We start from the raw sequence: 16,906 nt of genomic DNA, 5'->3' as shown, positions 1-16,906 counted from the left end.
CCTTGGAAATATGTTTCTGCTGGGTTATGTATGACTGATTTTTATTGGTAGGGAAGTTGGAGGAGCTATCCACAGTCATCTCGAAGAAGGACCAATGCAATGAAAACTCATTTTAAAAGCTGAAATTACATATTTTATATATATACACACACACATACATATATGTATATATAAATATATATCAAATATATAATATATAATACTATTAGTATAATGTTATATATTCTATAAGACTATATTATAGAATATATAAAACATATAATATTATAAGTATCATTAACATAATATAAATAATTTCAGCTTTTAAAAGCCTCAGTAAAATGAGTTTCCATTACATTGGTCTTTCTATGAGGTAATTGTGGATAACTTCTTCAACTTCTCCACCAATAAAAACTGGTACTAAAAGGATTACATATATATATATAATATATACAGATATATTATATATGTATGCGTTTGTGTATGTGTATTCACTTTAAAATGTTTCCCTTGTATCTACTAGACATGCACATTCATCAGGCATTTGTGTTGCACTTGTAACTGGATTAGCAGTGGCAGTAATATCCTTATTACCATCTATCTTTTAAAATCCACTTGTCTTTTCTCACGATTCTTTAGAAATCACCTGTCACAAGCCAGATGTTTCACATGGGGAAATTGTCTCTGGATTTGGACCCATCTATAATTACAAAGACACTATTTTGTTTAACTGCCAAAAAGGTTTTGTTCTCAGAGGCAGCAGTGTAATTCGTTGTGATGCTGATAGCAAATGGAATCCTTCTCCTCCTGCTTGTGAGCCCAGTAAGTATGGACTATGATGGAATTTCAATGTTTGGCATCTAAAGGTACCCAGTACTGTTAATATGGGTATACTTGCATGCATAGACCTACTATGAATTACAGTAAAAATTTACATCTAGATCAATAATTTCCTTTATTTTTTTCTTGTTGGAAAGAAGAATGATTTTAATGCACTCTGCAAGGTCATATATCATCACACAAGACTGCCACATACCACAAGACTGTGCACATTCCAACCTTAAAGGGAGGTGTTAACATTGGAGATATTATGGATTTGTATATTTATTTCAATAATTTTCTGGAATTTGATAGAAAATTGTCTTATTCTGACAAAATCATTATATTATTATAATTACTTTGAAAGACAAATAATAAATTGTCCTGAGGAAAAATGCCTTTTATAACTTGTACAAAAGTGTTGTGTGAACTGGTTATGATTCCAACACTCTGAAGTTATAAACTCATGTGGATTATTAAAAATAATGACAATAGTAATAATGCTAACTTGGCACTAGACTAGGTGCATAACAAGGATTAACTCGACAAATCCTCCCAATAATTGTGGGCACTATGATTATCCTTATGTTACAGATGAGAAGCTGTTCACAGAGGCTAAAAGACTTGCCCAAGGTTATACAACTGGTAAGAGAAGGAAGCCACTGATGCCTTGTGCTCTAAGTTTTGCCCTCACAAAATGTCAAGAACTTCTGCGGATTTCTGGAACAGTGGTGGAGGAGTTTGGGGAAACCTCCCCCCTGAAGAGGTATCCACCAAGCTGGTCAAAATTAGCAAAGAAAACCATTTAAGGTCTCTGGAGAGTGATCAAAGGGACTACAACAAACTGAGAAGCATTTATTCAGCAAAAATATGGAGACTTGATAGGAACAGTGGGAGGACACTGCATTAGAACTAGGGGCTGCAACAGCTCTACCTTGCAGGAGGATGCTTTCTGTGGGCTTATCCCACTAGTGGCAATTCCCATCTTCCCCAGCTCCCTGGGGTAAAAAAGTTATTTGGGGTGGATTTGGCAGCCAGTGAAAATTATATGACAGTATTTTTCAAAGATCCATGCTGTGGAAGTCGAATATTGAATAGGTGCCAGCAAACATGCATCAGTGTCTGTTCCTTCACCCCCAACTCCCATTATATGGGGAGGATCTAAGTGGGGCAGCTGGTAAGAAGTCAGTCCCCCCTTTTTCATGGCTCTATGTCGCAGGAGAACTATTCCAGTTGGCGCAGCAGCCAAGTGGCATCTCCCATCTTCCCCAGCTTCCTAGAATGGAAGAACTATTATGGGTAGGTTGACAGCTATGAATATTGGCAGTTGCTATTCTCCCCAGCTCTGTGTTGTGGAATATGTATACTTGGTGGTGGGCACAGCTGGGTGGCAGTGCCAGTTCCTACTTCCCCCTTTTTTCTTCTCACAGCTCCTACACCATAAGGGGAACTCTAGTGCAGTGCCTGGGGAAGAATGAGTTTTCTAATTTCCCAGCTCCTGATCTATAGGACAGACATTCTTCCAGGGCAGATTTGGAGCAAGCTTCCAAGACCATAAACACTCTGCCCCTTTCAAGGAACTTTAATTGGATTAGACTGTGAAGCATATTATGCCCCAGGGAGTTGTTGAAAAAAGTAGAACAATCAGATAAAAATTGCTGGAGGCCAATGGTTGTATGTAATACCAACAGAGGTAGACCACCCAAAGTCTCAAAGAGAAAGAGACAGTCAAAGAGAAAACCACAGTTATCTCTGGCAGTTAAAAAGACTGTGTACATGCCCAAGTCTGTGCTCTCTGAGACATGCTGTTAGATGTTGCACACTTTGAAGGAAATAGACTTAACTGAACTAGTCCAATTATGTCACTAAACAAACAAGAAAATGAGGAAACAACAACAGATCCTAAAGGTGGTAAGGGAGAATCAATATCCAAACTTGCCGCAATGTATTATCTAACATGTCCTGTTTTCAACAACAACAAAAATTGTCAGACGTGCAAAGAAACAGGGAAGAGTGACCCATGTAAAGGGAAAAAGCCAACAATAGAAACTGTTTTTGAGGGAGCCCAGAGATTGGACTTAGCAGAAAAGTTCAAAGAATCACAAAGCAGCTATTATAAATATGTCCCAAGAACTAAAGGAAACAATATTTAAAGAATTAAGTAAATGTATTATGACAGTGTTTTATCAAATAGAAAATATTGATAAAGATAGAAATTATTTTAAAAAGAAAATGGAAATTCTAGAGTTGAAAAACACAATAAGTAAAATGAAAAATTCAAAAGAGGAACTCAACAGTAGATTTGAGTTGGAAAAAGAATCAGTGAATTTTAAGATAAATTGAGATTATGCAATTTGAAGCACAGAGATGAAAAGAATGAGGAAAAATAAACAGCATCGGAGAAATGTGGGACATCATTAAGTGTACCAACATATGTATAATGAGAATCCCAGAAAGATGAGAGAAAGAGAAAGGAGCTAAAAAACTATACAAAGGAAAAATGGCTGAAAATATCACAAATTTGACCAAAAAAAAAAAAAACCCAAACAAAAAACCAAAACAACACATTAATCTACATATCCAAGAAGTTTGTTGAACTCAAGTAGGATATTGCAAAAAGATCTAGACCTGGAGACATTATAATCAAAATGTTGAAAACCAAGAATGAAGAGAAAATCTTGAAAGCAGCAAGAGAAGAGCAACACATCATGTACAATGTAACCCCAGTAAGATTAACATCTGATTCCTCATCAGAAAGAATGGAGGCTAGAAAGCAGCTAGATGACGCATTTAAAGTGCAGAAAGATAAAAACCTCAACCAAGAATCCAACAACATATTTTGCACTTACATATATTACAAACTGCACAATATATTTTTATAATTATTGTTTGATATAATTTCATGTTTCATGTCTTTTATAGTAGCTGAGAGAAGAAAGGAGGGCAAGTATATATTTATAGAGTTTATTATGTTAATCTTCTTATTCATCATTTCTGGCTCTCTTTATTTCTTCCTGTAGATTCAGGTTACCATCTGGTGTCATTTCTGTACTACAGTACAGCTTTGTTCCCTCCTACCTTTCTTGTGATGTTATTGTCAAATATATTGCATTTCTGTATGTTATAGGCTTAATAATGCAATTATATACATATTGTTTTATGCAATTGCTGTTTAAATCAGCCAAGAGAAGGAAGGAGTAGTAATATATATTATATTGTGTTTCAAATTACTGACATAATGACCTCTGCTGATGCTCATTGTTTTACTGTGTGGATTCCAATTACCGTCTGGTGTCAATTGCTTTCAGTCTGAACAATTTCCTTTAGCATTTCTTGTAAGGATAGCCTTCTAGTAACAATCAGATACCACTTCACATCCAGCAGAATGGCTATAATAAAAAAGATAGACAATAACAAATGTTGGTGAGGATGTGGAAAAATTAGAACTCTCATACACTGCTAATAGGAATGTAAATTGGTGCGACCATTTTGGAAAAGAGTTTTTGCAGTCCCTCTGAAGTTTAACCATGGAGTTACCATATGACTCTAATTACCCTCCTGGGTATCTACCCAAGAGAAATGAAAACATATGTCCACACACAAAAATTTCACATGAAGATTCATAGCAGCATTGTTCATAATAGCCAAACAAACCAAACGCCCATCAACTGAATAATGAATAAACAAAAGGTGGTTTATCCGTAAAATGTATTATGTCATTTGGCAATAAAAATGAAAAATAAAAAGTACTAATGTATGCTACAACATGGATGAACCTTGAAAATATTATGCTAACTGAAATAAGCCAGCCACAAAAAGTACATGTATTGTGTGATTCCATTTATTTAAAATGCTCAGATTAGGCAAATGCATAAAGAAAAAAAATAGATTAGTGGTTGTCAGGACCTAGGGGGAGGTGGAAATAGGGAGTGACTGATAATGAATATGAGGTTTCTTCTTGGGTTGATAAAAATATTCTGAAATTAGTTAATGATGACGGTTGCACAACTCTGTATATACTAAAAACCATTGAATTGCACATTCTAAATGGGTGAATTTATTTGTTGTGTCTTTAATCTGAATAATGCTGTTAAAAAAGAACTTTTATATTCCATTTCAAATGTCTGAGGATAAAATGTAATAATCATCCAACGTGGTAGATGTTTGCATTATATTTCCATATCATATGAATCAGTAGCATTGGGAAAGAGAGAAGAGGACAAGACCCAAGGCCCAGGCTCAAAAAATGTTTGGAGCTTGGTTTTTTTCTTGCCAAGCCATTCCTGGTATCATCTGGATGAGGGGAACGGCTCCTGTTTATTTTCCCCAATCAATCAGGAAACATAGTTAGATTTGTTTGTGACAGTTTTCCTGCCATGCTTCAGTTCAGAAACTAAAATCTCTGAAGTGTAAAGAAGAGGAATGAGAATTAATATTATTATACTTGGCACAGCATGTGGAAACCACTTGGGAGTGCCCTTAGTAAAAAGCCTCTCTGGAGGTGTGCACATTTGAGTGAATGTCCGTGTGTGTTTTCTGGTGTGGTTGATACATCAGGCCTTGCAGGCTGGTTCCAGGCTGAATGAACACATGACCCCCTTTGACAGGACAGCCTTATTGACTGCTGTGGCAGCCCTAGTAATAGTGTCCTTTTGTTCTTCTTCTTCTTCTTTCATGAGTAGATAGTTGTACTAATTTACCAGACATTCCACATGCTTCCTGGGAAACATATCCTAGGCCAACAAAAGAGGATGTGTATGTTGTTGGGACTGTGTTAAGGTACCGCTGTCATCCTGGCTACAAACCCACTACAGATGCGCCTACAACTGTGATTTGTCAGAAAAATTTGAGATGGACCCCATACCAAGGATGTGAGGGTGAGTTTTTGTTTTTTAATATTTTTGTATATTAAATGTCCAGTATGTGCTAGGATTCTCTACCTTAAATGAATATAATTTTATCCCTCACAACAAGTTTAGAATTAAGTTAATTCAACAGATTAGTAAACTGTTAGTGCCAGAAGGGGACCATAAACATGTTACAGTTTGAGGCACTGAGAAATTGTAACCTTTCTTTATCCCAGTTCAGAATCAAATGAGAAGTAGACACAGAAGTCAAACATTATGCAGATTATGTATTAGTTTTCTTACTGGTAAAACTAGAATGGAGAATACAGCTCAACTATTGTCAGAGTCAGGCTTCCTTCATAGCCCTTACCTCCCCATATGGGCTTTGGGGTGTTTGGCAGAAGACAAGTTTGTGAAACAGTCATGAACGTAACCAGCTGCAGGGTGACTTGTGTCTCATGCCTCTTGAACCATGAGATGATAGGGCTTCCTGATCTGCCTCTAGAAGACAAATCCTGACTCGTGACTCGGTATTCTCACTTCGGAAGCATAGAAAGGAGACTTTCTCCAGTTTCTCTGGTAGGAGACGCACCTCTTTTATTTGTGGAAATGAGCGAGGGACTGAACGACAAGTGGATACTATTTTATGAGCCTCAGTGGAACAGACAAGAGGGGAAGAAAATGCTTTCTTCTATCCATCTATCGGAACCTTGCCACTTTAGAGGTGAAGACACTGAAGCCAAGAATACAGGGAATTTTATGCTGCATATCAGAATTTGAACAATGTGTGAAATGCACAAATAATGAAAAGTGGTAGTTTAGATCAAACTGTCAGAAGATTATTTATTTCATATTAAGGCTTAACAAAGTTTAATTGCAGTTATTCAGACTCATTTTGGGGAAATAGAATAAAAGATTTTAATAAAAGGACTGAATTAAAAATATACTTAATAAAACTTACTGCCATTACTTAAATAACAAAAAGCATTGCTTACAAATGTTTAAAAACCTCCTTTATAGTTGTATTTAGGCTAGGTGCGGTGGCTCCTACCTATAATCCTAGTACTTTGGGAGGCTGAGGCGGGAGGATTGCTTGAGCCCACGAGTTTGAGACCAGCCTGGGCAATAGAGTGAGACCCTTGTCTCTACAAATAATTTAAAAAGTTAGCGGGATGTGGTGGCACACGCCTGTAATCCCAGCTACTCAGGACGCTAGGTAGGAGGATAACTTGAGGCTAAGAGGCCAAAGCTGCAGTGAGCCGAGATCATGACACTGCATTCCAGCCTGGATGACAGAGCAGGACCCAGTTGTTTACATTTATTTGACCCACTATGGTCTTATTGATTTAATTATTTAATGAAGAATATTTTTAACCATTTTAAAAGCAGAAGTAGTATTTATCCAAGTTATGAAACCTGATCAAATGTGAATTTAGACTCATGACTTACATATTTAAAAGTATTTTCTACACTGCAAAGCATTTCATAAATATTATTGTTGTTATAATATCCAAACCATATGATTGCTGAATATTTTTATTATAATTCCTAAACAAATGAGCACTGGAAGTGTTTAAGTATGTCCAAAAGACCCCATTTTAATACTGGTCGAGTTACTGACATGGAGAATGTAATATTTTATTCTGTTTTGATGTTTTCTCTTACATCAGACAATAGCAAGTTTTTTCTTAAAGTATTTCTACTAATGAATAAAAAATTATGTCCCTATAGCAGCTCTTACTGTATTAAAAAATTAAAGAATTTGGCCAGACGTGGTGGCTCACATCTGTGACCCCAGCACTTTGGGAGGCCAAGGTGGGGGGACCACTTGAGGCCAGGAGTTTGAGACCAGCCTGGGTAACAGAGTGAGACCCCTTGTCTGCCAAAAAATAAAAAACTTAGTGGGTGTGGTGGCACACACCTGTAGTCCCAGCTACTCAGGAGGCTTAGGTGGGAGGATTGCTTGAGCCCAGGAGTTTGAGACTGTAGTGAGCCATAACTGTGCCACTATACTCCAGCCTGAGTGATAAAGCAAGATCTTGCCATTTAAATGGTTATTTCTCTCAAATTTTGCATCAAAAAACAAAAATCCTTGAAATAAGCAGTAATTTAAATTTTTTCATATGCTTTAGCTCTTAGGTGGATATAAACTTTTGAAAACTTTCTTCTTCCTTGTGACTTGTGAAGTGTAAGTTAATAGAGAGTTTAATAATGAAGCCATAAGTAAATGGATGTTGTTTGTCATTGCCCTTGAATAATTTTGAAAATTTACATTTTCATATTGGTTAAATTTTTTTTTAATATTTTTTATTTTTTAGAGACAAGGTCTCACTCTGTTGCCCAGGCTGGTCTCAAACTCCTGGGCTCAAGCAATCCTCCCATCTTGAACTCTCAAAGAACTGGGATTACAGGCATGAGCTACCACACCTGGCTCTTCATATAGGTTTAATCCAATTTTTCATTTTGGAGGCTCCTAATGAAATGCTTAGTTGGAAGGAAATAACTGGATTAGAGGACTTTAGCAAATAAGGGGGGAAAGACCAGACTTGGAATGTCTTGGGTCTCCTTTTCTGTTTCCCCAATCTCTCTTCAGTGGTGAGATCTTCCAAAGATGGAAATGAGGTTGTTAGCCATAGAAGCTTCCTCATGGTGATTTTACTAACCATGCACCTCACATTTTATTTTTCAGCGTTATGTTGCCCTGAACCAAAGCTAAATAATGGTAAAATCACTCAACACAGGAAAAGTCGTCCTGCCAATCACTGTGTTTATTTCTATGGAGATGAGATTTCATTTTCATGTCGTGAGAGCAGTAGGTTTTCAGCTATATGCCAAGCAGGTGGCACATGGAGTCCCCGAACACCATCCTGTGGAGACAGTAAGAGTTCATAGAATTATCTTATTCTGGGAGTTTCTTCATATCAGTGTGATGGAGATTATTAAGAGAAGGTTTAAAATTAGGCAAAAAAAATTCATATACCTTGCTTGATTCTTGGAATGGGTCCAACTTTCTCCTTCTTCCTCATTGTGTGTTCCCTTTCTTTTGGCCTCCTCAGTTTCCTCTTTTCTGAATCAGTGAAAATAGACAACATGTAATAGATACGCTGGACTTTTCAAGTAATGCGTTTTTGTTTCTTTGTATTATTCTCTTTCTTCCCTTATTTCTGGTCCATATGTCTCAATCTGCAGAAGAAGAACTGTCGAAATCTATTGAATCTGCCTTTCTGAACTTGTTTCCTTCTTCTTCCTCAAACAGCAGCCTTCTGTTGCCTCTGAGCCCTCCAGTCAGACCAGCACGCAGTGTGGAATGCCTCCTTCTGCTTCTCCAAAAGGCTCAAGTGGGCCAGGCATGGTGGCTCACGCCTGTAATCCCAGCACTTTGGGAGGCTGAGGTGGGGAGATCACCTGAGGTCAGGAGTTCAAGACTAGCCTGGCCAATATGGCGAAACCTGGTCTCTGTTAAAAATACAAAAAATTAGCCGGGCATGGTGGCTTGGGCCTGTAGTCCCAGCTACTCAGGAGGCTGAGGCAGGAGAATCACTTGAACTCGGGAGGCGGATTTGCAGTGAGCCGAGATCATGCCACTGCATTCCAGCCTGGGCAACAGAGCAAGAGTTTGTCCCAAAAAGAAAAAAAAAAAAGGCTCAAGTGTTAACGCATTCCACCCTCCTCCCTTTGTGTTTGATATCTCTATCTAGCAATGGTGAGGGCTCATTACTCCTATTAGGAGCCCAAAGTGATCAGGCATTAGTTGCAGCTTATTCATCAATAGGAAAATTCCTATCTCCCACTTGTAGAAATGTTCCCACTTTGCCAACCAGGTCTTTTAAACCTGCAGGTCCCAGAGCTTCAGAGATGTGAAGCACAAATTTCCCAAGTAGGTCACTTAGAGTGGTAGCCAATGGGGCCACTCATGCTTCCATCCCCTGGTTCCTGGACCCATGTATTTATTTTACTGGGGACCCAGAGCCATATAAAAGTCAATATGATTCAAAATAAATACAGCATTTTGGAAGATAGTGTCCCATCACTGTCAAGCATTGCCTCCCAGCTGGCACTTCAACTGTGCCTTTAATAGGCCATTCAGTGTTTTCACAGGTTGGCAGGTTCTGAATGATGCAATATGTGATTTGAGTAGTGGATTCCATGAGCAGGGTCCCAACAACACACCTTCTTTGCTGTGAGTGGGTTTTCTAGTTGGATGTAGTGGATCCTATGCCAATGCCAATTGTTCAGACACTCTATAACCCTTAAGATGACCGTGCTGATTGAGGTTCTGCAAGGAAGAAAGGCAAACCCATGCCTGCAATATTTGTCTAGTTCTATCAGAATACACTTCTCTTCCTTTCATGGTAGAAGAGGTCCAATGTAGTCAACTTGCTAGGAAGTGGCTTTTTGGTTGCCTCAAGTGATGGTATCATACTAGGGACTTAGCATTGTTGTTGGCAGGTTGGAGATTCAGTGACAACAGTGAGCCTTCGTGAGTGGGAGGCCCACACTGTTGGGCCCATGCTTGTCTTCCATGCATGCCACCACAACCACTCTGCTCCTCTTCCTCTTGTGCCAGCACCCATGAGACCAATAACAGAGAATGGCTTACTTCAACTGGCTGAGACTTTTTTCTTTTACTTGGTTGTTTAATACCTTTTCTACTGGGAATGCTCTGGTGTTAACACACAAAATAAGGATCTTCACACTTCCTGCCCACTCTCAAATGTCCACTTACCTGCTCCTACCCCAGATCTCTTTGTGCCCAATCTTCCAATCTTTCTCCTTACAGGACTAGGACCTTGACCAGACAAGCCATTCATTCCATGCCCTGAATCCTAATTTAGCCTATCCTTAGGCCACTTTCTTTGGGTGCACCATCTACAGCACTTCCTTTCAGGAAGATTACCCCTTAGGAGTTGTCTTTCAGGACTGACCTTGATTGGGCTGTAATGCAGCTTCCATTCATTTTAGCTTGTACACACCAAAGGAGTGAAGGGCATGCCATTTCAAAATATGCTGAATTGGTATGTTGAATATTTCAAGTGGAAAACATTAGAGGAATTGAAGTTTCAGAAAGGGCTAGCTGTCCTGTCTCTTTTTGCATGCACAAGCCATAAAGATTGCTCTGGGAACAGTACCCTCCCCCTACTAGAGCAAGAAAATAGCCCTTATCACCAGAGACTGGGAATTAGGGGCTGCAGTGGACCTGAATACTAAGCTTCCCAAAGTAGCTTTTATCTTCCACTAGTTTTACAGCCCCTCCCTATACATCTCTTAGTGACTCTCCTAGAAATTTATTGCTCCTAGCCAAATCCTCTTTGTCCTGTCATTTCTTCTCAAATTTATTGTTCTTTGTTTACAAAGTATAAAATATCTTGCTTTGGCCACTTCTTCAGACTTTACCCTCTTGGGAAGATCCCCATGTATGAATAAATTTTGTGTGCTTTTCCCTTGTTAATCTACCTAGTGTCAATTTGATTTCTAGATCCAGCCAAAGAGCCCACATAAGAGCTAAGGGGATTAGGGGTGGAGGTGATCTCTCACTTCTCTACAATACATAGTGTGAACCCAAAATATCTGAGACAGGTCTCAATCAATTTAGAAAATTTATGTTGCTAAGGTTAAGGACGCGCCTGTGACACAGCCTCAGGAGGTCCTGATGACATGTGGCCAAGGTGGTCGGGGTACAGCTTGCTTTTATACATTTTAGGGAGACATAATACATGTAAGATTTACACTGGTTTGATCTGGAAGCATGGGAGAACTCAAAGTGAAGTGGTGTCGGCGAAGGAGGAGTGAGGCTGGGCTTCCAGATCATAGGTAGATTTTCTGATTGGCAATTGGTTGAATTATTATCAGAGGAAAGGAATATCTGGTTTATGATAAGGGGTTGTGGAGATATGTTTTGTTTTGCTTTGTTTTGTTTTGAGACAGAGTTTCTCCCTGCTGCCTAAGCTGGAGTGCAGTGGTGTGATCTCGGTTCACGGCAACCTCCACCTCCTGGGTTCAAGATATTCTCGTGCCTCAGCCTCCCGAGTAGCTGGGATTACAGGCACATGCCACTGGGCCCAGCTGATTTTTGTATTTTTAGTAGAGACAGGGTTTCACCATGTTGGCCAGGCTGGTCTTGAACTCCTGACCTGAAGTGATCCACCCACCTTGGCCTCCCGAAGTGCTGGGGTTACAGGCATGAACCACCGCACTGAGCCATAAATGTTTCTTATTAGACTTAAGATCTGTGTTGATGTTAATGTTGGAGGGGTATAATGGGGAATGTCCAACCCTCTCTTCCATCATGGCCTGAACAAGATGTTCAGGTTAATTCTGGAATGCCTTGGCCAAGAGGAAGGGTCCATTCAGATGGTTGGGGGACCTTAGAATTGTATTTTTGGCTTACAATACCAAAAATATTTATCTGTGAACCACGCTCAGAGTTTTCCCCATCTGGACAGTTGGTTATACTGGATAACTGGTATAGCCACAACTGTGAGCTAAAGAAGAGGCACTCCTGCCATAGTGGCTGGGCACAGGTAGGAATTGGGCTTTCTGTTTGTGCAGCTTGCCTGTGCCACCTTGTCCTGACCATGCTCAATCCCAGATGCTCTACTTCCATCTTATAATGAATGGTTGCCTGCTTGACCTTATAACCTGACGGGTCTGACAGACTTGGCTCATGATGGGTGATTCTGGCTGCATGATCACTTGATGACCCACTGTTGAGAGCTTTCTCTATCAGGACCTGGTAACATGCCAAGAGTTATATTTCAGAAAGCATACAGTCCTCTACTGCAGTGCATGGCCTTGCTTCAGGATCTCAAGGGTCTGTGGTGTAATTGTCCTGTTGACGTTTACATCTTTTCCTACTACAACCACCTTCAAATACACTAGGCTCTGCTGGGTCCTAAGGCTCAAGCAACAGGATAATTTCACTGCAGACTAGACCTGCTGTTGAGCACTTTCCTAACATGGGCCCTGCTCAAACCTGGCAATCATTTGTCCCCCCTAGCCTATGGGTTAGAGCAGTAACCCCAAGTATGAATTATGCTGCCTCTAGAATCTGAAGTCCTATTTAGGTGCTGTACTGCATTCTTCAGAGTGGGATGTGCAATTTGCAATAATTTGACTTTAGTTTGGATGGGATATCTTAGTGTTCCCTGAACCTTGGACCTCTGAAAATTTTATTGATGTGGCAAACACTGACTCTATTTTTTATTGTATTTTTTACTTTGGAGCATCATCATGCTAATACCTCTTGCTTATCTGGGGGAATTAACATGATGCCATTGATATATTGGATCAATGTCATGTTCTGTGGATATCCAGACGGTCAAGATATATTCAGACTCTATTATGACATGGGCAAGAGGGTTATCATAGCCCAAAACCTGCAAATGTACACTCCTGACACCTTCCATGTATATGCAAACTGTTTCTGCTAGGAAAGGAAAGAAGGGCCTCTGCTGAATCAGTGACCTCGTTTACTTGAAGCCACATTAATCTGCCCTAGCAAAGATACCACATCTGGTACAATGGCTGCAATAGGAACTAAAATATGGTGCCTTTTTTCAGTGGTATACTGTAGTTCTTCAGAATCCTTCTAATTTTTGTAGTAGACAGATAAGAATTTAATGGAAATATCATAGGGATGACCACTCCCATGTCTTTAGCTATTTGAACGGCACTAATTTTCATGTTCCTCTCCCACCCCTGGGAGATATTGTGGTGGTGTTTTTTTCTTTAAATTTACTTTATTTGCCTTGGGGAGAGGGTGAGATGGGTGGACAGTATCAATTGCTTTCACTTAGTCTTCCTGCATACGATGGCTCTTACCCCGCAGGTCAAGAACCCAATACAGGGGCTGGGCCAACTACCAATTTTGTCTATTCTGACTATATGTTCGAGGATAATGTAAATGACCACAAACTGGCCTAATAGGAGAGCTATATTGGTTCCAGGTATCCATGTCAACTCAAGCTCTATGTGCAATAATTTTTGAATTATTGTACCTCTTTTATCAGTGCACAGTTACCTACGTAAATAAACATAGGTCCTCTTGGAGGACTGGCAGATTCATTACTGTGCAAACCTTCCAAGATTTTGTAGCATCTTCACTCCTGGCAACTGGCTTCATCTTCAATTAATGATTACCAGGCTGGAAAACTGTCCTAGGTTTATATATTGGGCAAAGGATGGTGACTTTTTATTGGGCCAAATGCCGTTGGTCCCTTGATCATCCATCCTTAATTTCTTTTGATGGTACAAATAAAGTGTATATTGTTGTTGGCTGCTCATCTGTTTTCACCCCTAAGAATGCAATGGTTTAATCTTCATAACTCTCAGGCACCCCTGGTTGCCTCTCTGACCTTGCAATTCATTATAATGTTTGCATTTATTTAGCTTCTGAGGCATATGAGCAGCTCTCTGACTGCTACGGCTATCAGTGAACCTTTTTCATTAATTACCTTTTTTGTCATCAGCTCCAGCATTTGATGCTGGTTCTCCTCTTTTCAGGGAATTCCTTATAGCTTTGGTAAATATTGTTCCCTCTAGGACTTCCCATGTGGCATAACTACCTGGTGCGTTTTTCAGTGTACACAAATGTCCACTCCAGCATGCTCACTTCCCTGAGTCATTTAATCCCTTCTTATACCATCTGCCATGGCAATCCCAGCATTTCAGTCTGACTTATTGTGGGCCATCACCTTTTCCATGCTTCCAGGAGCATCTTATTATAGTACTTACAACTGCCATAGTCCACTGGTATAGTACTTTGTCCGACATTCCTGCTGCTCTGCTTTTTTTTTTTTTTTTTTTAACTTTCTCATAGAGTGTTTGTGGACCTGATAGTGTTCCCTTTCAGAGAGGTGCTCTGCACCATGTCCTCTTGACTATTTCAATGTTCAAGTAACCATATTCATTTATCCAATGAGCTCTTTTCTATAACGTTTTAAAATGCAATATTTTCTTCTTGGGCATGGATGGACAGTATTGATTGGGGAGCAATGACTCAGAGATTGTGGATGATATAACATCATTACAGTTTCTCACAGATGCAAATCTCTGCATTTAGCCTGAAAGTGACTAAGTGTACTATGAGTATGATATGACCTAAGGCTGAATTCAACCTTCATGCCAATATGGTTCCTAAACAATGGAAAGTTGAGTGAACTTGTCAATAAGATGAAGGAAAACCTAAGGGCTATATCTCGAGCCTTTCTATGGTTGCTCAGCTTGAGGCTTACAGGAGGGCAGTAGAAGTGTCTGGGTTTGGCTACGTGCTCTTACAGGCAGCAAGGATGGAAGGACAGAATGAAGCCTCCTACAAACTACACATATTCTGCAATGTGCTACTTTATACACTTTACAAGCTAATGCTCTCTCACTTTTCTGTCTCTCCCTCAAGATTGCAATTTTCCTCCTAAAATTGCCCATGGGCATTATAAACAATCTAGTTCATACAGCTTTTTCAAAGAAGAGATTACATATGAATGTGATAAAGGCTACATTCTGGACGGACAGGCGAGACTCTCCTGCAGTAATTCACGCTGGTCAGCTCCAGCCCCTCAATGTAAAGGTAACTCCAACTTCCTTTTCAGCTCAAGATTAAGTGAGTGGACGTGTCCTGAGAGCACTGAGAGCTAAGTTTCTTCCCTGTCAGAGGCAGCATGAAAACATTTGATTTGATTTATATTAAATAATCAATATATGCAAATGGTACCCAATGCAAAAAGTACAAAGGGCACACACAAACATTAATCTCCTCCATTTCTTTCTCCCAATCACAAAATTCAGCCTTCTTGGGGCAGCCCACACCTGGTTTCTTGTATATTTCCAGCAATATTCTAAAAGCATCACATTTTATCTTAGTGTACCTGTGGCCTGTGGCAAAGTTTCCATAGAAACTTGCTCTAGTATGAATATAGGCTCCCCTGAGTGAATTCTAAATATCATGAGTGACAGTTATTTCCACCAGAGTCTCATGCAGGGCAGGCACCACCTGCTATGATATAGATGGTGTGTGTTGGTGTGAGGGGTCAGGGAGGGTGAAGGGGGACTCGTAGTTTGCAGCAGTTGTGGGGACAGGAGGAGTTGAGATCAGGTCTGATTTTTACATGCACAGAAGTTTGCTGTCAACATGTGTGACTTTGCTGTCAAAAACTTCAGTATTTATTTGCCATCATTGTCTCTTTTGTACACAGGAGAATAATAGTCAAGAAGGAAATTTTTAAAATTATACCTTAAGTTCTGGATTACATGTACAGAACATGCAGTTTTGTTACATAGGTATACATGTGCCCTGGTGGTTTGCTGCACCCATCAACCTGTCACCTACATTAGGTATTTCTCCTAATGTTATCTCTCCCCTAGCCCCCCACCCCCCAACAGGCCCCAGTGTGTAATGTTCCCCTCCCTGTGTCCATGTGTTCTCATTGTTTAACTCCCACTTATGAGTGAGAACATGCAGTGTTTGGTTTTTTGATCTTGTGATAGCTTGCTGAGAATGATGGTTTCCAGTTTCATCCATGTCCCTGCAAAGGACATGAACTCATCCTTTTTTATGGATGCATAGTATTCCATGGTGTATATGTGCCACAGTTTCTTAATCCAGTCTATCATTGATGGACATTTGGGTTGGTTCCAAGTCTTTGCTATTGTGAATAGTGCCACAATAAACATACGTGTGCATGTGTCTTTATCATAGAATGATTTATAATCCTTTGGGTATATGCCCAGTAATGGGATTGCTGGGTCAAATGGTAATTCTAGTTCTAGATCCTTGAGGAATTGCCACACTGTTTTCCACAATGGTTGAACTAATTTACACTCCACCAACAGTGTAAAAGCATTCCTATTTTTCCACAACCTCTCCAGCATCTGTTGTTTCCTGACTTTTTAATGATCACCATCCTAACTGGCGTGAGATGGTATCTCATTGTGGTTTTGATTTGCATTTCTGTAATGACCAGTGATGATGAGTATTTTTTCTTAGGTCCGTTGGCTGCATAAATGTCTGCAAGAAGGAAATTTTTATACTTAGAATCTTGCAGCTATCAAAACTGTGAGTGAGAGTTACCACATTAGTTGGGATTCTGGGGTCACATACCTTCTTTTAGAAATATCCCGTCATGGAAACAACAGATGCTGGAGAGGATGTGGAGAAATAGGAACACTTTTACACGGTTTGTGGGAGTGTAAATTAGTTCAACCATTGTGGAATACAGTGTGGTGATTCCTCAAGGATCTAGAACTAAAATACCATTTGACCCAGC

At 39.7% G+C, this 16,906-nt stretch overlaps 1 protein-coding gene and 1 long non-coding RNA gene across 7 annotated transcripts in view; one reads left to right on the top strand and one right to left on the bottom strand.

Moving 5' to 3' along the window:
* Positions 1-16,906, top strand: part of C4BPA (complement component 4 binding protein alpha) — a 37,925-nt gene that overhangs the window by 19,015 nt on the left and 2,004 nt on the right. For all 3 annotated transcript variants that reach the window (XM_002809525.5, XM_054521670.2, XM_054521668.2), the window contains 4 exons: positions 619-801; positions 5,481-5,675; positions 8,335-8,523; positions 15,040-15,210. In XM_002809525.5, coding sequence (XP_002809571.3) covers positions 619-801; positions 5,481-5,675; positions 8,335-8,523; positions 15,040-15,210 — 738 coding nt within the window. The remainder of the gene's footprint in view (positions 1-618; positions 802-5,480; positions 5,676-8,334; positions 8,524-15,039; positions 15,211-16,906) is intronic.
* LOC129048123 (uncharacterized) overlaps positions 8,053-16,906 on the bottom strand; it is a 58,734-nt gene continuing 49,880 nt past the window's right edge. For all 4 annotated transcript variants that reach the window (XR_008510206.1, XR_008510208.1, XR_008510205.1 and 1 more), the window contains 2 exons: positions 8,626-8,712; positions 8,053-8,512 (listed from right to left, as the gene is read on the bottom strand). This is a non-coding gene — a long non-coding RNA (uncharacterized LOC129048123). The remainder of the gene's footprint in view (positions 8,513-8,625; positions 8,713-16,906) is intronic.

The sequence above is a fragment of the Pongo abelii genome, chromosome 1 (genome assembly GCF_028885655.2).
Source record: "Pongo abelii isolate AG06213 chromosome 1, NHGRI_mPonAbe1-v2.0_pri, whole genome shotgun sequence".
NCBI lineage: Eukaryota > Metazoa > Chordata > Mammalia > Primates > Hominidae > Pongo > Pongo abelii.
This window is presented reverse-complemented; position numbering and strand designations above follow the sequence as displayed.